Below are 26,620 nucleotides of genomic sequence, written 5' to 3'. Positions count from 1 at the left end.
CTGTAATTGCATCATGGGATTGCTTTCACTCCCTAGCCTTTTGTGGCTAGTCCCAAATTCTCCCAGTGTTTTTTTGTGTCTCCTAGTTTACTTCTCCCTTCCAGACTACTTTCCTTGTGCCTCTGTTAAAATGTTCATAGACTGCCCACCTTTTAGTAGAACTCTTATTTCTTCCCCCAATCGGACACTGAGTTGCTAATTTGGGTAAGATTTTCCTGCAATATTGCCTAGCCCTCCTGCTCCAAAGGCACACTACCCTCTGCCTCTCCCCTACCCAACTGCAATCCATTTAACAATTTGACAGAGTTCAGTTGAGTGGAGATTAGCAAACAAGTAGTAAGTGACTAGTATGCACCAAACACTTTGCCTGCCACGGATGGTTCAGTGCCTGAGGCACAGCCATCAAGGCCAGGAAGGTGGAACACTTCTTTTCCATAAGGGTCTGGGAAAACCTGGGTGAGGAGGAAGAGGAGGGCGAGGGAGGTGAAGGAGTCTGGAGAGAAAGAGGAGGATGGGGAGGGAGGAGGAGGGGGCGAAGAGGAGGAGGAAGGAGGAGGCGGAGGAGGGGGAGGAGCTTCAGGAGGCGGCCTCGCGGCCTGCTCGGACCTGCCAGACCGGTGGCCGCATGGCTTCGGCCTCCGCTGCGGCGCTATCGGGCCGGGGGGCCCAGAACCTGCTGCAGTTCCTGCGGCTGGTAGGGCAGCTCAAGGTGAACGGGCTCCGGGCCGGGCAGGGCCGTTTGGGGCCGGGCGGGCGGCGCGCGGGGAGAGGCCGGGGTGGCCGCGGGGGCCCTGGAGCTCCTGCTCGCCGCGGGCCGGGGCCTTCACCCTCCCTCCGCCCTCCCGCCTCGCAGGGTTGGGCCCAGAAACTGCCCTGGGAGCGGGGACGCGTCCGGACGGCGGGCGGAGGAGGCGCGGCCGGGCTGCCAGGCCCAGCCCAGGCCCGGCGGAGTCTGAACCGCGAGAGCCCCGTGTGGGGAGGCAGGCCTGGTGCTCGGCCGGGGACCGGCCCGGGCAGCCACTCGAGCGGTTCCCGGCGAACCGCCGGCGCGCGGATGTTCGGGACCCTACCCGCTGGCCCGAGGCCGCCCAGAGTACAGGCGGGGCTCACTACCGCTCAGCTGCGCGGTTAAGCGTGGCCCTCCGAGCAGCAGGTGGGAAGAACGGAACTGCCCCTCAGTCCGGCAGATTTGAAGCGGGGTGCCTTCAATCTCTTAGCTCCTTCTAGAGATAAAAATACTTTTTTTTTAACAGAATATTTTCTGTAGTACATACTGGAGTTGTATCCTGTGCGTCCTCCCCACTCCATAATTTCTGCAGAATTTCTACAAGTTAAAGGCAGATTATGTTTCCTGCCACCATTGCTACTGTTTATATACAGTCCTTTTAAAATGTGGACTTTTGGGGAGAAAATGCAGTCTCACAAGATCACATCCTGATCTGAACAAAAGGAAGAATTATGACAGGTGGTAGCAGCAAGGATTAGAAATGCCTTACTCCTTTCTGCTCCAGAATTTGGAAGTCTGTCACTTGTTCAAGTTGAAAGCTTTCACCACAAGAGTTTCTAGCTTGTGGAATGGTATTGTCTGAAGGCAGAAAGTCCCAACTCTTGTAGTTAGGAAAAACACAGTAATTTACAGCTTTATTTTTCTGTCCAAAGGACTTGTATAAGTTCCTTAATTTACACATTAGTAACACAGAGTAATTTGACTATTGGAATTTTGCATGGTATGCTTGTGAATTATTTCTCCCTCTCTCTCTTTCTCATTCTCTGACCTCCCTGGTTTATTTGAGGTTAGTTGAGAATTTTTTACTACTTTCTGAAACCATGACCCTGCTTCTATACCCTATTCCCTGGGCTTGTCTTGAAGAGCATAACAGTTTAAATATTTATTTTTATAAACTTCTTTCTTTTCTTCATTTTCATTAGAGAGTCCCAAGGACTGGCTGGGTATACAGAAATGTTCAGAGTCCAGAGAGCGTATCAGATCACATGTACAGAATGGCAATTATGGCTCTGGTGACCAAGGATGAGCATCTTAACAAAGACCGGTAAGCTGATGTGAACATTGATGCTGGTTAAGATCTCTGGTCTGTGCATATGCACCACTTCCCTTGACTGAGGCCTGTGTCTAATTCTTGCAGGTTAGTTTATCTGTCAAGAGATAAACCATACAGATTCAGGATGTAGGAAGGGGAATTATGGGTGCTGATTGCTTCAATTGTAAACTGCATTCTGGGTTTTCTCTGGCAAGTGATAGAGCCTGCCTTGGTCTCAAGAAAACAAGTGTGATATTAGGATTTCCAGGGCTGGAGAGTGCGTGTGGCATGTCTAAAATTCTATTATTGTATTAGTACACCATGTGCTTTAATTTAGCCCCTTTCATAAATACTAGCACCTGTTTGTGAGGTGACTTTTTAGAGAGGTAATGTGCAGGATGTAGCTAAGAAAGGGATATCTTGTCCTTCAGTCAGCAAGTGTTTTAAAATGCTTTTTGAACACAGGACAAAGTTTCGTAGCTAAGACAGTAAAATAAGTCTCCCATGAGTTACATGGGTCCCAACTGGCTTCTATAAAAGGAACAAAATAAGTTATGCTAAAAAATTAGCAAGGTTGGGGCCCCTGGCGCTGGCTCAGTTGGCAGAACATGTGACTCTTGATCTTGGGGTCATGAGTTTGAGCCCCACGTCGGGTGTAGGGATTACTTTAAAAATAAATAAATACAAAGTTTAAGAAAAAACTAGCAAGTTATTCTAACAGACGAGATCATGTGTTCTTGGGGAATTGGAAGAAGTGGAATGTGAGGTGAGCTCTGAAGAGTTGATGAGGTAGAGGAGTAGAAGGCACAGCGTGCAGAGAGAACAGCTTAGCAACCGAGGCCCTGATGGTAAGAAAGTAAAGGTATATTTTGGAAACAATAAGTAAATCAATGTGTAGCAAAGGTCCATTAGAGAGCGTTCATTAGCCCTGTTATTCTGTCGATGGTGTGGAAGTGGGATTTTCTGGCAAAAAGTACAAGATGAACATGGTGTCGAATAGAGATAAACCTAAGTGTAGTCTGAGAGTTGAACTGGATGACAGAGAGAGACTGTGGATGGGACACCCCTGAGGAGGTTGTTAGGCCTTGTGCCACCTTGGAGATAGTGGGTACGTGAAACAGATGGCCCTCCGGGGCGTTTATATTATGACCTGCCTTCATTATTTTGACAGTGATTATCTTCATCACTGATCATTATCAGGAACATAAATTATCAAATTTAGTTTTTAGACCAACCTTATGATGTATTATTATCCTTTTGTGCAGATGATAAAATGAAGGCTGACAGAATTGAGCATCTAAAGAAATTAAGTAATTTGGCAAAGGTCACATAGCTAATAAATGATTGCTGGATTTGAACCTAGATCTGTCCAACTCCACCATTTCTTTATAAAGCAACTCATTTTGACATCTAACTAGTATATTAGGGGATGATTGTTTCTGAATTTTGTATCAGTAAGTAAATACTGTAACCAGATCATCTCCTCTTGGCGTTGTATTCTGAAGTTATCAACCTTTTAAAGTGAAATTTGAAAAACCAGCCATTAAAAAAAAAATCCATGTTAACCGTTTCCTCTGCAATCATGTATTATTATGTTGAATATTAGCTAGCAGTTTTGAATCAGAACTGTTGTGGGCTGGTAGAATATAATTACCTTAGAAAATACTGCATTAAAATGCCCTGTGAGGGTGGAGAAAAAAAAAATATGCAACTTCAAAATAGTATAGAGAAGGAACTTGTAGTGAATCTAATTTTGTGTAACTATTCACCATTTTTTGCCTGGTCAGATGTATTCGTCTAGCCCTGGTTCACGATATGGCAGAATGCATCGTTGGGGACATAGCACCAGCAGATAACATCCCCAAAGAAGAAAAACATAGGCGAGAAGAGGTCAGTGTTGACTGTTGACTCCACAAGAGACTACCAGAGAAACCTGTTGCTGAAGCAAAGCTAAGTTTATTAGACCTGTTGCAGTAAGGGAGAGTACCTGGGCAGAGTTTTAGTAGTGTCTCAGGAAAGGGAAGTCAGGAGAGAATATTTATCGAGTTTTAGGGCCGGGGCTGGAGGATGCTTAGATGGATCTTAACGAGATGGGCAGCTAGTTAGATTGCACAAGGTTTAGGGCAAAACAGCCTTGGACTGGTAGGACTGGTGTGGCAAAGTCTTAAATTCTTGAGGAGTAAGCTGTTAGTGTTTACTCTGTTTTGGGTGGTTTACAGTCTTCTCTTCCAGAAGCAAGGATTCCGTGGAATAAGCAGTGCATTGGTTTTTCGTTGTTCTCAACCTTGTTTAACACAAGATCAGAAAAGTATGCCTATTCCCAGCCTTGTTTAACACAGGGACAGGAAACTGTTGGTTTCTGTTCTCATTAGTATGTGGACATAGATGGTATGGCTTTCATTAGAACAATGGAAGTAGCTAGATCTTGAAGGAATTCTCCATGCTGGTTAAGCTCTTTGGAGAAAAGTTCTATAAATCACAAATATAATCAATATTATAGTAATTTGTGAATTTTCCATTAGTATTTTAATTTATTGGTCAGAAGTGAAGAAAAATACTTGGCAATAGTGAGAAATGAACAGCAATAAAATATTAAATCTGTGTTAATTTGGACTCTAAATCCAAAGTCCAGGACCAAAGAAGGACACATATTTGAGGCAAAGGTTGGAAAATCCAGGATTTTTTTTTATTTTTTATTATTTTTTTTATTGAACAGCTGTTTCTCCATTCAGGGATTACTGCAAGCTATTTTTATTACAGGAGTTTGGTCATAAATTCCTAAGTGAATGGATCCTCATCAACATGGTTTAACAGAGTAGGTGGGCCTGAATATCTGTTCTCAGAGCTGAGGGAGACTGGAGTTCAGTAGCCAACAGTATTTTTATCCCTCCAGAAACAAGAAGATCCACAAGGAATCCTAGTTTAGGAGTTCTAACATTATGGGAACAAGGAAAATCACGTAAGGAATGTTTTCTTCCTGCCAAAATACAGATCCAGAATACAGGCTCAGCATCATGACAGCTTGTGAAAAAGGGAGGAAACTGAGGAGATGTCTCTCTGTAGGAGTCTAGACTGTTGGGAATAAAGAATTCCTAGATCGATTGGCAGAATTTATAGAAAAAGAAACCAGTTAGTTCAAGAGACAGAGTCGCAGAGAGGAATGAACCCTGAACCAGATCATGTTGAGTAATGACATAAAGGGGAGAGGATAGGGAAAAATCTCCGTAATTATGCAGCTCATTTCAGGATGATAAATTTGGACTTTGTGGAGGAGAAATGGTATATTGAAGTACCAGAGGGTCATCAGAGACTATAAAGTGACACAGAACAAGGAGAAAAGACAAACTGTCCCCATGAAGGTACATAATGAATTTGAGGCTTCCTCCACAGAGGAGCAAACCAGAGCCTTTTGGAAGAAAAAAAGACCCATCAGAGGCTCTCTAGCCACTGAAGATGAGAGAAAACGTGCTACTGTTTTGACAAGAGTGAGGCCTCGCTGGTGACACCTTGTGGAGGGGCCTGGTGGAGATGTGAACTGTCAGTGCCGCTGCCTTTCTGGACGTCCTGTCCTGGCAGTGATGAGAATTTTTCTGGTTTCCTTGTACTTCCTGGCTGCTGCCACTCCAATGTTCTCCAGGGGACTCAGTGCCATAATCAGAAGGGACAGGGGAAGCATCTTGAAGAACCACAAGTTCTTGGACAAGAAACCAAAGGCTTGGAAGAGTGCTGATATTCCATTACCTCTTCCTGCTGCTGGTTAGGATTTGGGAACAGAGAGAAAGATCTGGAAGGTGAACAATTCTTTATGCAGATGGTGTTTCTGAACAAGATTTAGATGTCTGAACCATGCATTAAGATAATTAAATGAGGGTTTCTTGGCTCAAGGTGGAATGCACATAATGAGAAGCAGGCAGTGTTATTTGCCTAGAGGCTAGCCAACTGCATCAGGAAGGCTTAAACTGAAGTAGGAGGGAGGGAACATATTTGATAAACTTGGAAGGCTGATTGCTTTGAGGGAGAGTAGGTATTAAGATGAAAAGGAAAATGAGGGCATGGAAGAGAAAATTTAGGGCCAAAAGCAATATGTGTTGTCTGATCCCCTTCCTAAACAAGATAAAACAGACTTTATTTCATAACCCCAGTTGGTGAATGATGCCTAGTAAGGATCATCGGGAACTGGTGGGATGGAAATTGAGGCTGGAATACAGCAATAGCAGGTTATATTCTTTTGCAAAGAGAAAACATTAAGTTAGAAGGCAGAATCATGGTATGTATGTATCTTCTAGGGTTAAAGTTGCTAAAAGTTGCTTGAGAATGAGGACGTTCAAAGGGGGAAGAACCAAACTTTATGATGGAAGTGAACACGGCAAAATAGTGAAACTGAGAAGTAGTGAACGTTTTATAGAGTGCTCATTATGTGCCAGATACTTGAAGCTTTACATATATTACCTACTTAATCGTCACAACGATTAAGGTGGATGCCGTTATTAACCCCCATTTTACAGGTGAGAAACCTGAAGGACAAAGAGGTTAATAACCTTTAACCTCAGGGTTCTACAGTCAGTGATGGGCGAGTTAAGTGTCAAACCCCGTTCGAACCCCAGTGAACTTTTGTACTGTTCAGCCTTACCAGTGATGTGTGAAGATGCGTAATGCTTTCTAGGTACGGTCACAAAACTGACCTAAGACATTTGCTAGGAGCTTATTCGGCTCAGGACTTTAGGCAAATTCTTTTGACATGCTTTACTCACAGGAAGAAGCATGTCAAGTTAGGACAAATATCACTCTAGGGGCACCTGGGTGGCTCAGTCAGTTAAGTGTCTGACTGGCTCAGGTCATGATCTCACAGCTTGTGAGTTCGAGCCCTGCATCGGGCTCTGTGCTGACAGCTCAGAGCCTGGAGCCTGCTTCAGATTTTGTGACTCCGTCTCTCTCTGCCCCTTCTCTGCTCGCGCTGTCTCTCTCTCTCAAAAATAAATAAACATTAAAAAAAAAAAAAGGAGGAAAATTATCACTCTAAATCTGTGTGTGAACAAGGCAAAACTCAGTATAGAAGTGGGAGTGGCAGAGCTCACCACTGAGAGGGTAAGTCTGGCCTTTGGAGCCATGTACCCTTTGAGTTTAGCAAAGTTGGTTTTGGAGGGTTCATTTAAAAAGTTAGGCACGATTCTTTGGCATATGTTGCCGAACAAGGAATATTGACCACCTAAAAGGTCTCAAAATGCAGATTTTGATTGTGTAATAACATGATATCAATGAGTTTTAGATCCAGAAAATCTTTGTTCAATTTCAAGAAGAGAGCAACAACATATTTGTTATCTGTTTTGTTTTTTATTTTTTTTTATTTTATTTTTTTATTTTTTTATTTTTATTTTTTTTTTTGTTTTTTTTTTTTTTGTTTTATTTATTGTTGGGACAGAGAGAGACAGAGCATGAACGGGGGAGGGGCAGAGAGAGAGGGAGACACAGAATCGGAAACAGGCTCCAGGCTCCGAGCCATCAGCCCAGAGCCTGACGCGGGGCTCGAACTCACGGACCGCGAGATCGTGACCTGGCTGAAGTCGGACGCTTAACCGACTGCGCCACCCAGGCGCCCCTGTTTTGTTTTTTAAAGGACAGGGCGATTTTAATCAACTGGAAGTTTATTGGATTTGATCTCCAAAAAGCTGATTCAGTCTCAGGCTACCTTTATAGAAATACAGCGTCCAGCATGATGGAGGCAATGGCCCCTTTCTCTCCCACCTTGGTCAGACCACACCTCATTCACTATGTTCGGTGCTGGGTACGTCACCATAAAAGGAATATATTAATCCAAGAGTTTAGATATTTATATACCTGTAAATACATATTACTCAGTTCATTCTTTTCAAACAAAGGCAGTGGACAAACGTGTGTTTTTGGAATAGTGTAGAGAAAGGCGATCTATTTGTAAAGACGCCTTTAATTTTTGAAAATGCAAAGATTTTTCAGGCATTTTCTGCAGTTTATGAAAAAGAAACAAGTGAGGATGCAGATATACAATACCCTAAATTTGATACCACTGAGGGTGCTATGACGCTACGGGCCGTTCAAGATGGTGATGTTACTTACGAGAGCACACTGTTGACACTGGCACATGCCGTTCGCTCTGCCAGTGGTTGTGTTCTGTAACATTTTCCTCCCATTTTTATTTTCAGTGCTTTTTCCCAGCTCACTATTCGATTTTATATGGGGCCTTTGCCACTTGCCAAGGACCCTCACCTCCGGTTAGAAAAACTGAAGCAAATTAAGAGGTGTAGGATGAGGAGGGTGAAGGGATCTGAAGCCATTTGAGAGTAAGTTGCAGACCTCATTCCCCCCAAGATGTGATATTTAAAAAAAATTTTTTTTTTATTTTTTAGAGAGAGCGTGAGTGGGGGAGAGGGGCAAAGGGAGAGAGCAAGAGAGATCATCTTAAAGTGGGTGTCATGCTCAGCCTGGAGCCCAACAGAGGGCTTGATCCCACGATCCTGGGATCATGACCTGAGCCCAGATCAAGAGTCGGCTGCCCCACTGACTCAGCCACCCAGGTGTCCCAAGACATGATGTTTTAGAAAGACACTGGAGCAACACAGAAATGAAGGAGGAAGGAATGAGGGTGGCTCCGGGGACTTCAGAGAGTAGGGCCTTCTCTCTCCTACCCTCTGCTGGACAGATCATGCAGATGTCCCTCAAGTGGCTGGTTTGGGTACATGGCCTTCCCTTGGACCGGTCACTGTGGCCGCAGTGATTCTGGCCCAGCTGGGTCACTGCCCACGTATTCGATGCTGTGTTTGCGAGGGGTGAGGTGAGGCCTGGTGGAAGACCTGCAGGGATAGCTTCCAACTTGGTACAAGAAGGTATTTTCTGTCAGTGCTGCCTAAAGCCCATTTGGGCAGCCTCTGGAGGAGCTAGAGTCCCAGGCCTGGACATGTTTATGAAGGGAGGGCAAGAAGTGATTGGTGATGCTGTCGAATGGCTCAGATACTACATGGATGTATGGCTGATTATGCTTTAATATCCCTTTCTTTCATCCTGTGCGTATGACCCCACAAAATACTATCCTGTAGTTTCCTTTATGTTAATGACAATAACTGCCCATGTGTGTAGTGCTTTATGTTATGCAATAAAAATATTAACAGTGGGAAATGAATATAATAATACACAGGAAATTTCTTTGAGCTTTGTTATTCAGCGTTACTTTCCTGTTCTTGTTCTCAGGTTAGTTTTGAACTCCAGGATGCTTATGATTGAAATCACAAGATGTGATTCCTCCACAAGATGTAAAACCTTGGCCTCACTTCTGATATCTCTGTAGTTATCTCACACCTTCCTTATTGTCTTTTTTTTTTTTTTTTTTTGGTCTCTGGTGTGCTTCAGGCCACAAAATAAGTGCTTGCTGAACCCCATATGAATAAGTACGCATGTTTCTTTAAAGTATACAACTGCCCTCCTTGTAATCTATAAATATTGTCCAACATTTGGCTGTCCTTTGGGGAGTTGTTTGTAAGAGTTTGAGCCCACTATTTGGCTTTTGTAGTTGAATTGTTAATTAGATAAATGTGATCATGAGTAAAATAACAGTTTGGTATTGCAGGAAGCTATGAAGCAGCTAACACAGCTCCTCCCAGAAGATCTCAGGAAGGAACTTTATGGGCTTTGGGAAGTAAGTATATATGATGAGTTGCTTTTTGTTTACTGTGATTGAGTTTATATGGATCTTCAATGTTGTAGTTGCCTTAGATTATCTTAACAAGCTGTCTCTAACTTATTATTTTCTCGTTTGTGTCTGTTTCTCACCTCCTGGTTGCTGCAGGGGTTTCTCATGGCTAATAGAAGTTTTTCTTCCCTCCAATCTCCCCATTTCCCTTGACACCATGATGCCTGGTGCAGATTTTGACTCATCCCCTGGATTTCCTCTTGCGCTGCTCTCACCCCCACCCTGCCAGCCTGCACTCGCCCAGCCTTCTGGTCCTTGAAAAGAATGTGGGCCCTCACCACCTCCTGCCTCTGACCTTGGGCTTCTTCCCCTCCCTGAGCCTGTTGCCCACCTGTGAAACCTTGAAGGGCTGTTAAGGGCTGAGTGAGGTCAAAGTGAAGTGGTGCCATGATGCCCGGCACAGAACAGAGGCCCTGTAGGTGCTCACTGCCTTCCCCGGTGCTTGATGGCAAGGTGGGAGGCAGAATGGCTGGCAGCATAGGGCAGGAAGAGTGGAAAGAGCAAAGAAAGCCCACGCGCTCCTGTTTCTCCCCCCTCCTAGTGCTGGTTTTCATTTGTGAAGAGAAAACAACAGCAGACAAATCCTTGCCTACTGCAGTTTCTCACTTCCCTGCAGTCTGTACTGGCCTTTCTTTGCGTGAGCCCTGAGACGCCCCCCTCCCCTCTCCCACTGTCAGAGGACGATCTTCCCCCTTTCACAACCACAGCCCCCCCCCCCGCCCCCGCCCCCCCCCCCCCGCTCTCCCAGGAGCCTCAGGGCTGGCAGACTTCCCTTCCCACTGCCCACTGCCCACTGCCTAGCGTGCTGGGTCAGGTCTTTCCTTGACTTGGGAAGACTAGGGGTCGGGTTGGGAAGTGACCAGGTTGAACCCTGACTAGATGTTTCTCCTATAAATGCCATTTTCCTCAGCGGTCTGGTTCTGTAGTATGATGTCATTTCTGTGGGTTAGCTGGATTATGGGATGAAATGAGCATCCTTCCCTTGTGAGGCAGTACACTATGATGCAGAGAGCAAGGCTTGCCTCCAGAGACCTGGATTTGAGTCCCACCTCCCTTGGGTGAGTTACTTGGTTCTAGTTGGCCTATTTCTCCTAGAACATGAGAGTAATACAGCTCCACAGGCCCTAAATCCTCAGTTAGGAAATCTACAAAGTTCAGAGAGCCCGTTTTTAAAAAACCTGACCTAACTTCACCTCATACGGCAAAATTTACCTGAATCAACATGAGGCTGTTTAGAGTCCTCACTCATTCCCCTTGATGTGAAAATTAATATGCTTTGATGTAGGAATATTCATTCATCTGTTTAGCAGCTGAGTCTGCCCTGGACCCCACTAGAGGTTTTCTGTAATGTGTACTATATATACCATATTGTTTTCTAAGTTAAAAATATGCTGAAAACTGAAACAGTTTTGTCGTCGGGATTGAAGGTGAAAGATTGTGGTTGTTAATGCCTACCTTGCCAAATAATTGTGAAAATTCAATCTGGCAAAATATGCATGGTATGTAGCCGGAGCCTGGCTCAGGTGGTATCTGTCACTAGGTGTAACAGGGTTTCTTTAGGAAAAAGAGTCCCTTGTGCCAGAGTAGGTCCTTTCAAGTGAACTTCTGGAACACTGTGAGTTGAGGAATAATGGAATAGAGTTCATTATAGAAAGAGATTTCATACATAGAAAGAGAAAAAAAGTGGCCCCTGAGCTTATGAAACTAATCTCAAGTATTGTTTTTACAAAGGAAAGACTCCTTTAATTTAAAACTTTTCTACTTCTAAAATCGTTGTTGCACTATATGCTAACTAATTTGGATGTAAATTAAAAAACAAAAACAAAAAACAAACAACAACAAAAAAACCCAAAAAACTTTTCATAAGAATTGGTACCCTTGTGTCTCCTAGTTATTATAAACACAGTGGCAGTATCTGTTAAATTATTTTCTCAGTTAGCCATCAGCGACTGGCTAAAAAAAAGCTTACAGCAAAATTTACTTACAAAAATTACTTTACATTTACTGGAAAATTTCCTTTTATTTAAGTAGGTTCCAAATGAAAACATCACAATAAAGACTTTGGGTTTGGAAAAATATAAAATACAGAGCATAAAGGACTTGATAACCCCTAAATAGGTGACAGTTTTATGATCTCATGAAAGTCAGTGGTTGAATCAATTAAGCTTGTTAAAGAAGGTCCCAGGACAGGTACACAGTGGCCACCTTGGAATGTGACAGTCCTTCTTTAGAATTGTTGGAGCTGTGCTGGCAGACAGCTTAAAAGAAGAGAACATGGGATTCGGTTACTTTGTTGGTGACACTGTGGGATATTGATGGATGTGGACGAGGAACATTTGCACTTTCTTACTTTCTGACATGAACCCCATCTTTGCATGCTATGAAAGGGTTGGGCTCGTTTTTCTGTTAAGAGCCCGAGGGGGGAAAAATGAGGACCATATAAATAGGCAGCAACAAATTTTTCAGACAGAATTGTAGAACTGTATTTATAGAGAATATTATTCATGGCTCTTAAACTTTCCTTAACCAATTCATACACCCCTATGAATGAAGTAGCTGCTTCAGGTCAAGAGAGGCCCCTGAGGTACAGGCTGGGCATACATGTTTAAGTCTCAGTGTTTATTCTCTGTGCAAGGGGGCGAGTGTGTGTGTATGTGCTGATGCTGGGGGGCACAGATACATTTAAGTTTATTTAAATATCATGAAAACAAAGCAGGAAAACGTACCTCTCTAGTATCTAGTATTATTCTTTAAAGAGAGTTTTAGACATTAGATTGTTCCTAATTTCTTTGACTATTTCTCCCCATCCTGTGTCTATGAAAGCCTGTATTTCAGGAACTAGAGTATCACTGTCCTTCCGCACACATGTTTCTTCACAGCTCACAGGATCTTATGACAAAAAACCTAGCTCTAGGCGGTACATCAGAAGAAGATATTCCTCTCCCCTCTTCTCTTTCTGATATGGATTGAATTGTGTCCCACTAAAATTCAGAGGTATCTCCAAATAAGACGTTACTTGGAGATACGATTTTCTTTCTCCTCCATTCAGTAGTTTGTTCTCAGTGCCTAGTAAAATATAAAATAGATGGTGGGCAATGAATATTTGAATATTTGTTGAATGAATTGATAAGACTTTTTATTGTTAGTATGAAGGAGGTCTTTTTTTTTTATAATTGTATTTCAGATTTTTATTGTTCATGTCAAAATATAATTATATCATTTCAGGTGTTCTTCAAAGAGGAAGTGATCACTGGAGGATTTTTTTTTTCCCTTGAGATAGGATTTAAAAACTGTTTTTGGAGATGGAATTTTTATAGATGTAATCAAATTAATATGGGGTTATTCAGGTGGGTCCTCATGCAATATGACTGTTATCCTTACACAAAGGGGAACTTGGACACAAAGATACATATTGGGGAAGTGCTATGTGAACATGAGAGAGGCCATCTATAAGCCCAGGAGAAGGGCCTGGAGTGGATTCTTCCTCACAGCCCTCCAAAGGAACCAGTCCTGCCAACAGCTAGCTTTCCAACTTCTAGCTCCAGAGTTATGAGACCATAAATTTCTGTAACCTAAGCCCCAGTTTGTGGTTCTTTTTATAGCAGCCCTAGAAAACTAATTCATTCCTTCTCTCTCTCTTTTTCTCTCTTTCTCTGTATCTCTCTGTGTTTTTCCTCCTTCTGAGACCTTTGGTACTATGTAGTGGCTACTTTACCATATTCTTACGTATTTTAAAATTATTTCTGGATCCCATCTCTATGACTCTTTACTGTACATGTTAGAATTTTGTAAATTTAAAACTGGAAGAAAATCCATGCCCAACTCCTTTATTTTACGCATAACAAAACGGGGCTGAGGAGCAGTATGTTGCCCAGGGTCTCTTAGCTAGTGGGTGACAAAGCCTGCCTCCTAGTTCAGCATTGTCTTTAGGTTATGATGCAGCACAGGGATTGATTGAACAAGCATTTATAGTTTTGTTGTATTTAGGACACCATGTCAGTTACTTACTAGTAATAAGATACTCTGTTACTGTCCTAGGGCTGCTGTAACAAATTGCCGGAAATTTGGATGGCTTTAAACAACAGAAATGTATTGTTTCATGGTTCTGGAGGCTGGAAGTCCAAAATCAAGGTGTTGGCAGGGCTGTGCTCTGAAGGCTCCAGGGCAGGATCCTTTCTTACCTCTGCCTGGCTTCTGATAGATGCTGCTTCTAGCTTTTGGCATCCCTTGCCTTACAGACACATCACTCCAATGTAGGCCTCCGTAGTCAGATGCTGTTCTCCCTGGGTCTGTATCTGTGCCCAAATCTCCCTCTTCTTGTAAGGACACCAGCCATTGGACTAGGGTCCATCCCAATCCAGTGTGACTTTATCTCAATTTGATTACATCGGCAATCTTCCAGATATTCCATTATTTGGAAATAAGGTCACATCCACAGGTTCCAGGTAGACTTGAATTTTTGGAAAACACTATGCAACCCATATACACTCTCATGTTAACTTAAGCATTTTTATAATTCATGTCCTGTGTTAGTACATGGATTTCGATATCCAATTTCCAGGGTTCAGATGCCCTGTTTACTAGCATTGTGATCTTGGGCAACTCATTGAACAGAGTCTGTGTGCTTCAATATCCTTATTTATAAAATGGCAATAGCAGTAGAATGCCTATCTTATAGTGTTGTATGGCAATCAGATTAGTTACTATATGTAAAGTGCTTGGAATATTGCCTGGCACATGGTAAGCTCTATCTTTCTTCTGTCTCCATTCCATATGTTCTGATATGGTTTAAGAAGATACGGTCATTCTGTACCCAGGGAACTTAGAGTAGTACAGTTACATAGAAAATGCCAGTTGAGGGGCACCTGGGTGGCCCAATCTATTAAGTGTCAGACTTCAGCTCAGGTCATGATCTCATGATTCACGGGTTTGAGCCCCTCATTGGGTTCTGTGCTGACAGCTCAGAGCCTGGATCCTGCTTCGGATTCTGTGTCTCCCTCTGTCTCTGCCTCTCTCTTTCTCTCAAAAATAAATTAAACATTAAAAAAATTTTTTTAATTAAAAAAAGAAAATGCCAGTTGATTGATTTCTGAAATGTTAATCATAGCTGCTCACCACTATAAATAGCTGTGAACCCAGAGGGTCACATCTATTTAATGCAGTTCAATATCCTTGATTATAATTTATCTTTGCCATAGAAGTGTGAAACCAAATATCAGTAAGTCAAGAGCAAACATTTTCATTTTTCTCAAAGCATCACCGAAAGATGTTCACCCCACCACCTGCCTTTCACTTTAAAGAAATATCCCCATGAATCCCAAGGCGCATAGCAGGAGCTGCCCCTCATGCAGTTGCCATTGCCGGAAGTCCAATCAGTTGGAGACATGGTGGGTTAATGGGTACCCTTTGAAAAGTCTCCCTACAAAGGATACTTTGTAGTTCAGGTGCAGTATTTTATTGGGAAGTTTGATGCAGAGCAACATGAGTGTGCTGGGTCCCAGAGGGAGAGTCACAGAAAGTAGGGAGTGAGAGGTGCAAGAGAGAGACTTCATGTAACTCTTCAGTCGGGGCCGACCCCTCCACAAGGAAGAGGGAGGAGACTTGTGGCCTCGTCCCCTTTCGTCCCCTTCTCTTCCCTTTCACGACCTAGACTTGTATCTCTTTGCAGCTTGAACTCCTTCTTGAACTTCTTCTGTTGCTCCACAGAACCCCAGTCTGAGTCATTTCAGTCAACTTGTCTTCCCGAGTCCTACCTGGAGGCTGCAGAGTGCTGATGCAGGGACCTTCCCACCCCCCTGCCTTGGGGACCGGAATCACTCACGACCCATCTAGGTCTCCAGGCTCTGCTGAGCCTCAGGGCTGCAGGACTCCTCGTTGGCAACAGTCTCTCTGTCTCTGGCCCCACATCAGCTGTCCATCCCTCTCTTTGCTCACCTGCTTTGCACTTCTCTCCCAACTTTATAGCAAATAATCTTGCCTCCTTCACCGAGAACATAGAAGTTTCCAGATGGGAACTTTTTCAGGTTTTTGTAAGCCTTGTAAATAATGTTTACACATCATATTTTGAAATAAACTTCCTAGATACTACATCTCTCTACTTCCCTTCACCACCAAATAGGTCGGACATGGTCCCCACTCCCTGCCTCTGCCTTCCCACAGCCCGCCAGTGTGACTCCGCCCCACCATGCGCTGCTCTTGCAGCGACCACAGACTGCCTCTGTGTGACTCTGTCTGGCAAGTCCTGCTCTGCCCAGGTGCCACCTGACACCTTGGCTGCCTAGAAGATGTTGCCTCTCGTCCCTCAGGTCTGCAACATGGCTCCCTCCTGATTTTCTTTGTACCTTTCTGGCTCTTTCTGAGTTTCTTCAGGTGTTCCTCTTCTTCAGCCGACTTTGTCAGAGCCGATGTTGTCTTCCCAGGGCTGTGTCCTTGGCCTGTCCTTTCTGCACACTCCTCCAAGGCTTCAGTGGTCACATTCTGATTATTCCATATATTCTGAAAATCTTCCTTCGAAGCTCCAAACATACAACAGCCTAATGGAGCTCCACTTAAGTATCCTGTTCAGCAGGTTCACAGCATCCTCCTTTTCTTCAGCCATTTTTGTTACTTTAAAAACTATTGTATTGAAAAACAAAACGGAAAAAAATTCAAAAACCTTTGTATAGCATGAGTTCCTGGAGGGATGACATCCTTGTAACTACCACCTACATCAAGATTTGGAACTTGACCATTTCACCGCAAGAAGCCCCTTCCTAGGCCCTGACCAAAGCCAGCCCCTCCCTTCCTCCAAAAGAACCCACTGTCCTGATTTTCAGTGATCACCCGAATTTCTTTATGGTTTTTTCACCAAAGTGTTCATCCTTAGACATTTTAGCTTAATCTTGCACATTTTTTAAGGCTTAATATGTCTTTTAAATCTCCTTTAATCTATAGTTTGTCTCTGACCCCCACCCCGTCTCTTTCTTTTTCTTGCAAGTTATCTGTTGAAGAATTCAGACCATGTGGCTTACAGAGTTTTCCATAGTTTTGCCATGGGTTTTGCCAGTTGCACACTCATGATGCAGTTCATGTTCCTCTGTTCTCCTGTTTTCTGCAGAGTGGCAGCTGGATCCAGAGGCTGGATCAGACTTACGTTGGATCTTTTTGGCAAAACTGTAGGTGGTATTGGATTCTTTCATCATGAGGCACATGATGTCTGGGTTTTCTTTTTCTTCTTCTTCAAAATTCTATTTAAATTCTAGTCAGTTAACAGATAGTGTAATAATGGTTTCAGGAGTAGAATTTAGTGATTCATTGCTTACCTATAACACCCAGTGCTTATCATCACAAGTGCCCCCCTTAAGTCACCCATCTAGCCCTTCCTCCATCCTTTTTCTTGATGCTTCTATCCCTTAATCCCTTTGGGTTGCAGAATCGTAAGACACTATTGCTTTTATTTTATTTTCATTTAGTAGTTGAAGTAATCATAGTAGCAGAGGTTTCTTCCTCATCTGCTCTTTGGTTGCAGTTCACAAAGGAAAGGTGGGTTAACACTTGACTTTGGTTGTTTCCTTGATGGCAGGAATGGCAGGATATTGTAGCCTCACTTGAACACGCTTCAGCTAGACCTCCTGTTTTTTGTTTGTTTGGTTGGTTTTGTTTAAATGGGTTATGTTGTTTCAGGACCACAATATGTGCACTGGGGTGCTTCCTGCTACTGAGTTGGTTATGGTTTTCATGTTTTTAAATGGACAGGGCTAGGATATATATGTGTGTGTGCCTCCTGAGTTCATGGTGATGTTTTCAATTCAGATACAGTACTGTACGGTTTTCACGTAACCTCTTATGTTATGTCTTAACCTCTTCTATATTATACTTTCTTCCACACAAGGAACCCTGATTATACAGGCTTTTTCCTTCTCTATACATGTACCTGTCTCAGAATAACAATTGTATGTCCCACCATCGTCAATTCCGATTATTAAAAACAGTTTAAAAAATTGTTTTGCCTATGCTGTTTTTATTTTCCCTTTATTTTTTTATAGTTGAATTCCATCTAGACTGTCAAAACATTTAACCATTACATGCTGTCTCTCACACCTCATTTAATCTTAGTTCTGGGACGCCTGGGTGGCTCAGTCCGTTAAGTGTCTGACTCTTGATCTCAGCTCAGATCTTGATCTCAGGGTCCTGAGTCTGAGCCCCATGTTAGGCTCCACGAGCAGTATGGAACCTACTTAAAAAAAAAAAAAAAAAAAAAAGTTCTATGAGTCCCTGTTGATGCTCACCACCAGTCCTTATGTCAATTTCTCCTGGTCATTTTGTGTGTCTGAAACTTGTTCTCTTGTAAGTTCTCCAACAAGGACTCACAGGAGCAATATTCTCTAAATCTTGCCTGTTTTTAATTGTTCCTCTGTGTTCTTTACTCTGGAAGGTCCGTTTTGCTTGATATAAAAATCCCATGGTTCCCAGTTTCTTTCCTTGAATATCTTAAATACATTCCTCCATTCTCTTTGGTCGTAAAGCATTGTTGTTAGATAATAATTTTATTTTCCTTATGTGTCAGATGCTCCTTTTGCATAGGTGTACAAATGATTTTTTTAAATATATATGGTAATTTCATTAGAATGTGCTTTGGTATTGGTCCTTCTGGGTCAATATCCTTAGCTATTTAGTATGGGCTTTTAATTTCAAGAAAGTTTTTTTGAATATAGTGTTTCTTTTACTTTAGTTTCCTTCCCCCGCCCCCCCCCCCAAGACTCCTACGTATCTGTCTGTTGATTCTTCTTCAACTCAGTATTTGTCACCTTCTCTCTCAGATCCTTTACATCATGTTCATTTCTTTTTGACTTTTAAGCCTAACTTCCTTTTCAATTTCTGTTTCTCTTAAGGCGTTATTTATCGTGTTAAAATATCCCAGTGTTCCTGTTTGCTGCTTAGCCTTTGCTGAGAAAATGACTTTTTCTTTCATCTCTATCTCTAATTTTTTTAATGTGGCTCTTTCATGTCTTACCATTTTCTTAGCATCTTTTAATTCTTTTTGAAGTAGTTTCTTACAGATTTGATCCTTTAAAAAAATGAAGAATGTCTTTCTGAGGTGAATTTTCTGTAGAGATGTCATTTCGCTCCTTGCTCTCTGTATCTTCTGGTCGCCTTGTAGGGGATTTGATCTCTGTGTTTTTTACATTGCTCATTTTGATATGCACTTCATTTTCCTTAACTTTTGGAAGGAAACTTGGTCCAGATAACTTTTTTTTTGACTTCACAGAACTTCCTCTTCTGTTTCGGTTTGTGTTTTAATGGGATGTTAAAATGTTCGGTGGCTTATGTTCAGATATTCCCTGGCTTTGTGCTCTTTCCCCACTTTTATCTGGACTTTTTCTTTGCTTCATCTTGTTATCTTACCCAACTCAATTGTATTATTTTTTTAAGTTTATTTATTTTAAGGGGGGGGTGGGGCGCAGAGAGAATCCCAAACAGGCTCTGCACTGTCCACACAGAGCCCGATGTGGGGCTCGAACCCAGGAACCGTGAGATTATGACCTGAGCCAAAATCATGAGTCAGAGGCTTAACTGACTGAGCCACCCAGGTGCCCCATTTTACCTCACTCGGTTTTAATTCCACCCCAGCAGCTTCTGTTTATGTGGGGTCCTGTCCTGGAGGAGCCCCAGGAGGTCAGACTGGTGAATCCACCTTGGCTGGGATTGTGTCAGGTGCTGTTGGAGCACACCTGTTGGCTGTCCTGAGCTTCTCCAGCTCTCAGGTGCATCAGATGCCCTGTTGCTCCTGCTGATTGAAAGTAGGGCTTATGGCCCCGTACTGATCGAAAGTAGGGTGGCTCAGTCGGTTAAGTGTCCGGCTTCGGTTCAGGTCATGATCTCGCGGTCGGTGAGTTCGAGTCCTGCGTCGGGCTCTGTGCTGACAGCTCAGAGCCCAGAGCCTGTTTCAGATTCTGTGTCTCCCTCTGTCTCTGACCCTCCCCCCCGTTCATGCTCTGTCTCAAAAATAAATAAACGTTAAAAAATGTAAAAAGAAAGTGGGGCTTATGGCTGGGGGCGGTTTGTCTGTCCCCACTTATGTATATTTTGTGATACATGGTAATGCTATGTACCTTAGTTTTTTTATAAATGTTGCTCATTAGGTTTCGGTTTTGCTGTTTCTTTGTTCTGTCAGTCTTTTGGGTCTGTTTCTTCTCTTTTGCTCCCTCTTGAGTTACGCATGCCAGGAACTAGGAAGTCATTCTCAGTTCTGTCTTTTGTTCACATTCATATTTTGGTTCCCTTCTTCATCCTTAGCATTTCTCAAATTTGCACTCTTGTCCCATCTTCGTTGCCATGAGATTAAGCCAGACCAGATTGTCCAAACTTCTCTGCTGGTGCTACAGTCTCAGAGCCTGATTTCTCTGCTTCCCATCTAGCTATTTTCCACACCGAAGGGAGAATGATCTTTCTAAAACGCAAATCTGATCGTGACCCTTCTGGCCTGAAATCTCTCGGTGATGTCCAGTAGCTTCAGGGTAAGCCGAAACCACTTCTCACAACCACAAGGCCTTTTGGGAGTTGGCCCTCCTCCTCCTTCAGCGTCTTCTCTCCCTTCCTCCTGCAATTAATTCTGCATTCTGTCGTGAGAAACTACGTTCCCAAAGATGCCTTGTCTTACTTCTAGAGCTTTGTGGCCACACTGTTCTTACCCTGCCTCCTTGTTGGAAAGTGAAATTGAAGAATGTCTGTACCATTACTTTTTGACCAAAAAAACTCAACAGTTTACATTTTTAAGAGAAATGGAATTTCACCAGAATTTGTTATACAGTATGTGGTATTTCCTAGTGGTCTCGAAATCTTTTTCTTCTCACTTTCAATAGAGAAAAATCCTGGACTGCTATACTTTGAGTATATTCCATTTCTTTTTCATTAAATAATGAACTTGAATTTGTTAAATATATATATATTATATTTTATAATATTTTATAATTATTTATAATTATATTTATATATAATTGTAAATGTGAATCAGCATTAAGTAAAAGTTATTTTTAAGTGCTTTTGAATTAAAACAAAATGTATTTGGTCTCGTATTAAAATGGTTTTTCCGTGTACAATTTTCAGCTCTATCAAAATCCAAATAGCTGCCTTTATAAGAATAAGGCATCTGATAGAAACTGAGAAACCTTAAGTGATTCACATCACATCACCCTGCCAAGAAGGCATGACAGGTTCATTATCCAGACACATCTGAGGTGGAGTTACAAATGAGAACTTTGCAGGGAAATCAGTTGGGAACACTTTGGTCTTAATAGAAGAACGATTCTATACAGTATTAATTAGGACTTGTGTGGCATGTGTCATGCTATAAGAGGCAGCCCTCCTGTAGCTTTTTGGTTCAGTTTCGCAGTAAGGAGGGAGACAGACCCAAGGGAGGAAGATAGAAAAAAAAAACCAAAAACAAAACCCTGCTCCCCATCCGCTGCCTTCACCACCTCCTTGTCACCAATACCACACACACACCATTGCATGAAGAACTCCCAGACCCTGATTGTATCCTCAGGAGTTATAACCCAGGGGGACTCGATTGAATCCTCCCTGTATGGATAGCAAGGACAGAGATTTCCACTGGAAAGGGACAGCGAAAATTAAACGAGAAAGCCAGAAATTCACTTAAAAAGGAAAAGGAAGGGGCGCCTGGGTGGCTTGGTCGGTTAAGCATCCGACTTTGGCTCAGGTCATGATCTCACAGTCCCTGAGTTTGAACCCCGCATCAGGCTCTGTGCTGACAGCTCAGAGCCCGGAGCCTGTTTCAGATTCTGTGTCTCCCTCTCTCTCTGCTCCTCCCCTGTTCATGCTCTGTCTCTGTCTCAAAAATAAATAAACATTAAAAAAATTTTTTTAAAGGAAAAGGAAGCTGACTGTTTTTTAAATGGGCAGGGAAATCATTTGAGAAACGTGAGATGAAATATTAGCTTGAAGTTAAAAAGACCTCCAGCACTCGGGTGGGTTAAAGAGTAACGATCTTGGGGCGCCTGGGTGGCTCAGTCGGTTGAGCGTCCGACTTCGGCTCAGGTCACGATCTCGCAGTCCGTGAGTTCGAGCCCCACGTCGGGCTCTGGGCTGATGGCTCAGAGCCTAGAGCCTGCTTCTGATTCTGTGTCTCCCTCTCTCTCTGCCCCTCCCCCATTCATGCTCTGTCTCTCTCTGTCTCAAAAATAAATAAATGTTAAAAAAAAAAATTAAAAAAAAAAAAAAAAGTAACGATCTTGACATGCAGACAGGGTACCAGACAGGAAGAGAAATGCTTGGAGCGTCGATGTGAACGAATGGGCCTCCTGAGGCCTCCGGTGCAATGCATGGACTGGCACACACACCCTTCTCGAAAGCAGTGCTGATAGTGAGCCGTGAAATTACAGCCGAAGCCTCTCTGGGAAGGGTTTGTACGTGGTCGAGAAGGGCGGCCAGTACACAGTGTGCTTTTACATGTGGCTCTGATGTCAGTACCAGAGTCTGAATTTTCCTGGAGGACCCTGTCCTGCGGCTCTCATCACGCTGCTTTAATTGTCCATTCACTTAGGAGTATGAGACCCAGTCTAGTGCAGAAGCCAAATTTGTGAAGCAGCTGGACCAGTGTGAGATGATTCTTCAGGCATCCGAGTATGAAGACCTTGAGAACACACCGGGGAGGCTGCAGGACTTCTATGATTCCACAGCAGGTACTCGGTGCTCTTTTCAGTAAACACCATTTTAGTTTGGCTTTTACCCCTCGCGTAGTGACTGACATGACGTTAGCGAAATCTGCTGTTGTTACCTTCTTCTGACACTTTCACCTGGGGCACGTAAATAGGAAAGGGTGGGATTCATGGTGAGAGGTGGTCTGTTGTGGGAGAGCATTGGCGCCTTGGATCTGAGCACCAAGCCAGGTTCACGTCCACACCTGCCTGTGTGCCCCCCCCCCCCGCCCCCGGGCAGTCTCCTGGCTTTTCTGTGTCCTCCCAGAAAAATGGAAAGCACAGAATTGACCCTGCTTGAGTCATAGGTGGGTTTTGAGATTCAAGAGAGAGAATATATGTGAAAGTATATTATAATCTGAAGGTCTTCATAGGAGTAAAGTCATATGAGATGAAGGTAGAAAAAGAGATGTAAAAATAGGAAACCCAAGACAGTTGAAGTCACCAGTGTCATTATAGTGCTCCATTGCACAGGCCGGGAGCTTGATTTGTTCTGGTTCTGCCACCTACAGTCCATGTAACCTCCAGCAAATTACTCAATGTAGCTCTGGGCCTTAGTTTCTGTATTTTTAAAATAAGGATAATTATAGAAGCGCCTGGCTGACTCAGTAGAGTGTGCAGCTCTTGATCTCAGAGTTGTGAGTTTGAGCCCCACGTTGGGTATAGAGATTACTTAAATCTTTAAAATCAACTTTATAGGGCTACTTGAAGACATGGCAGGTTAGTTCACGTGAAGTGCTTAGAATGATAACCTGGCAAGAAGCCTTCACTATCTTCATTTTGATAACAGTGTTTAGTGAAGCTGCATACGCTATGGAGGTGCTGGCTGGTGTTCATGAGGTTGGTTCCTCTTTTCCAGCCCCACTCTCTCTGCCTGTCTCTCTGCCTCTCTCTGCTTGTTATTTCTGTATCATAGCCTCCTCACTCGGCCAGCCAGGCTCACTAGTTCATCCTGCAGGTCTCAACGTTTTCTTCCTTTGTAGACCTAGATACTATCGCATCTTCCTTTTTGAAACTTTTGTGGCTTTCCTCTTCCTAAAAAGTAAGATCTTAACACTTTGGAGTGGCCTAATGAGCTCTGCAGTCTGAGGCCACTTATATCCCTAGTCTCCTTTCTGAATCCTCCCTGTCAACATGAGGTATTCCCTTCTTTTTGCTCAGTCTGCATTTGCCATAATGTTGTGACCGTGTGATTTGCGTTTTCCTTAAGGATGTTTCTTACTGGGTCTTGTCCCAAAACCCCCAGTTGCTCAGCCTATCCCGTACTAAGCTGTGTGAGGGCCAAGACCAGGTTTGTCTCATCTATCTTTGATATAGACGGTGCTCGGAAATGTTTGACTTCAGCTAAATAGCATTGTAAACTAGGGATCAGCAAACTCTGGCTCATCGGCCAAGCTGGACTGGTGCTGGTTTGTATAAATAAATTTTATTGAAACAGCCACACTCATTCTCTATGTATTGTCTATACTGCTTTTACACCACAGTGGCAGAATTGAGTAGTCGGCAAGAAGCCACATAGTTCACAAAGCCTAAAGTATGTACTGTCTCACTCTTTATGGGAAAGGTTTGCCAGCCCGTTGTGAGCAATGATCGGTCTCCAAGATAGCCTGCGTCATCAATAACGTAACTCTAAAATACAAGTCATGTTTAGGTGGTGCTTTGCATTTTCACACTATCATCTTCTATTTTGATACACTCACAATGAAAAGTAGAAAATGAAACATCAGACTACTAGTAGAATCAAAAAATGTGGGAACTGGAAGGGTCATCTAGTTTAAACTCCAGATTTCAAACGTTTTTTTTTTTTTTTTTTATTTATTTTTGGGACAGAGAGAGACAGAGCATGAACGGGGGAGGGGCAGAGAGAGAGGGAGACACAGAATCGGAATCAGGCTCCAGGCCCTGAGCCATCAGCCCAGAGCCTGACGCGGGGCTCGAACTCACGGACCGCGAGATCGTGACCTGGCTGAAGTCGGACGCTTAACCGACTGCGCCACCCAGGTGCCCCTAAACTCCAGATTTCATTGAGGAAGAAATGAGGTGAGAAAGAGGGTGACATGCCCGCAGCTGAGTTGAGATTAAAATTCACTTCACTTTCCACTCTGGTGCACTACGCTTAAAAAAGTTAAGAATTTTAAGTAATATAAGTGATGTAAGGAGTGGTTGCTTTTCTCAAAAATGCTTAAAGAAAACAACAGGCTTAGTTCGGGAGCAATGAAGATGTACATGGCAAACCTCATGAGGATTTTAAGTAAAGTGTACCCCGAATGTGGGGCTTGAATTCATGACCCCAAGATCAAGGGTCTCATGCTTACCAACTGAGCCAGCCGGGTGCCACTCCCCCCTTTATTAGGATTTTGAAGGGGACTTAAAGGCTTTAGTTTGATAACATTTACAATTTTATTTCTCTAATTCAGTCAATACTTAGGGCTCTCTTTTTCTCTTTTCTTTTTGAAAAGAGAGGAGCAGCATGAAGGCCATTGTGGCTCGTGGGGGTGGATGAGAGGAGAGGGTGGCGGGTGAGGCCCACCGAGCAGCCTAAGAGGTTGGCTTGTGCTCTGAGCAAGATGGGGACCCCTTCGCGGAGGTGGATCGCGGGGCGAGTGGGATCTGTCTTGGGTTTTGAAAGGGGCACTTGGGCTGGAAGCAGGGAGACCAGCTGGCGGCTATTGCAGTATCCGAATGAGAAATGATAGTGGTTTGAGCCAGGTTGGTAGCGATAGAAAAAGAAAGGAACGGCCAGATTCTGGATATATTCTGAATATAAAGGCCAACAGAATTTGTGTAGGGGTATTTATGAGAGAAATCCAAGGACTTTGGTCTAAGCAACTATAGAAGAATGGAGTTGCCACTAGATGGGGAAGGTGGGGAAAAGATAGGTTTCAAAGGAGAAAGTCAGGAGTCCCAGAAGCCACGGGAAGAAAATGCTTCAGGAGGGGTAGTGATCAGATTCAGCAACGTGTTGCTAATTGGTGAGTCCTAAGTAAGAGCCATTTTGGTGGAATTGCAGTAATAGTGTGACAGCGTGACCTTTACACAGTGGGGCAGACGGTGGCCTGGAGGCAACGGGGAGTGTAGAGGGCAGACCCAGGCCCAGTGAAAAGAGCCATGTGAGAGAGAAAACATCCACCATGTGACAAGGCTGCAGGGAAAGCCATATCCTCAGGACAAGCCAGACATCAGGGCCAGAAAGTGAAGGGAACGTTCAGAGAAGAGGTTGATGATAGGGAATAAATGGAATCAGATTTGGACTGAACAGTAAACAACAAAGGCACTGGCAAGAAAAAAACAGGGAAGAAGTGATGGGTTTGATAATCCTGCACGCCAGCCACCTTCAACTAAGAAAGCTTATAGGTAGGTTGCTGCCCAGGGCAGAAGTCTGGGAGGGTTGAGGAGCAGGGAAGACAGATCAGTGGGTTTTAGTGTAGTTGTGTACAAGAGACACATTTGCATCCTGGGACTGCCTAGACCTTCTGCTCTTCCTATTAGTCTTTTTATATGTATGTGCTTTGTGCCCGTGAGTTCCGGTTTCAGAATGGGCAGAGATTGTGTCCAGCTCTCTACCTGGTGAAGTTTTCCCTAGCTCTGCCTGATGAACAGTTCTTTGCCCGACTGTCATCCCCAATGCTTGGTGGCATCCAGGGTGATGGAGGATAAGCTCCAAGTGGTCCTCTGTCCGGGACCTGGAGTTGTATTCTGTCTTGGAGTCGATCACAGAACCCAGGCCCTGACAAGCCTAGCATCAACCTGGAGAAACTGATGTATCCTCTTGTCAACCTCTTTCCCGGTCTTCTTGCCTTGCAGGAAAATTCAGTCACCCGGAGATAGTCCAACTTGTGTCTGAACTTGAGGCAGAAAGAAACGCTAACATAGCTGCCGCCACCAGTGAGCCCCGCTCCTGATGTGCTCTCTGGGTTGCTGCACTCCTGTGACAGACATTGTGTTTTTCCCTTTCATGGTGTTGTTTGGCCACTGTTGCTTTGTTGATTCCCCAGATGCAAGTCTGTTTATTTTCCGTTGCCTGGACTCCAGTAAGAAACCTGATACAATCTGGATAATAAAAGGAGCTACAGAACAGGATGTGGTCCTGAAAATGCCATGGATGAAGCCTGAGGGTAGTGGGGGGAGTTTTTTAATGAACTAACTAAATAAATTTTTAAAACCTTAAA

General features: G+C 43.5%; 1 protein-coding gene across 2 annotated transcripts; it reads left to right on the top strand.

The window, feature by feature from the left end:
* Nucleotides 1-591: 591 nt before the first annotated feature.
* HDDC2 (HD domain containing 2) lies at nucleotides 592-26,620 on the top strand. Of its 2 annotated transcripts, none has more exons than XM_030316271.1 (6): nucleotides 592-694; nucleotides 1,930-2,051; nucleotides 3,827-3,929; nucleotides 9,634-9,702; nucleotides 22,298-22,436; nucleotides 26,256-26,620. In XM_030316271.1, exons 1-6 carry the CDS (start codon nucleotides 626-628, stop codon nucleotides 26,351-26,353), a joined length of 600 nt encoding a protein of 199 aa, XP_030172131.1. In that variant the 5' UTR covers nucleotides 592-625; the 3' UTR covers nucleotides 26,354-26,620. The 2 variants fall into 2 exon arrangements, with proteins under 2 accessions (XP_030172131.1, XP_030172130.1); XM_030316270.1 differs by having other exon boundaries at nucleotides 592-709.

This window comes from Lynx canadensis, chromosome B2 (genome assembly GCF_007474595.2).
Source record: "Lynx canadensis isolate LIC74 chromosome B2, mLynCan4.pri.v2, whole genome shotgun sequence".
NCBI lineage: Eukaryota > Metazoa > Chordata > Mammalia > Carnivora > Felidae > Lynx > Lynx canadensis.
Note: the sequence above shows the minus strand (reverse complement) of the source record. Positions and strands in the feature narration are given on the sequence as shown.

What these genes read in the sequence shown, in the direction of transcription:
- HDDC2 (XM_030316270.1), top strand. Translation starts at nt 626, where the DNA reads ATGGCTTCGGCCTCCGCTGCGGCGCTATCGGGCCGGGGGGCCCAGAAC. An exon ending in GAGCATCTTAACAAAGACCG is followed by an intron (nt 2,052 to 3,826) that starts GTAAGCTGATGT and finishes TTGCCTGGTCAG; the next exon opens with ATGTATTCGTCTAGCCCTGG. An exon ending in CTTCTATGATTCCACAGCAG is followed by an intron (nt 22,437 to 26,255) that starts GTACTCGGTGCT and finishes CTTGCCTTGCAG; the next exon opens with GAAAATTCAGTCACCCGGAG.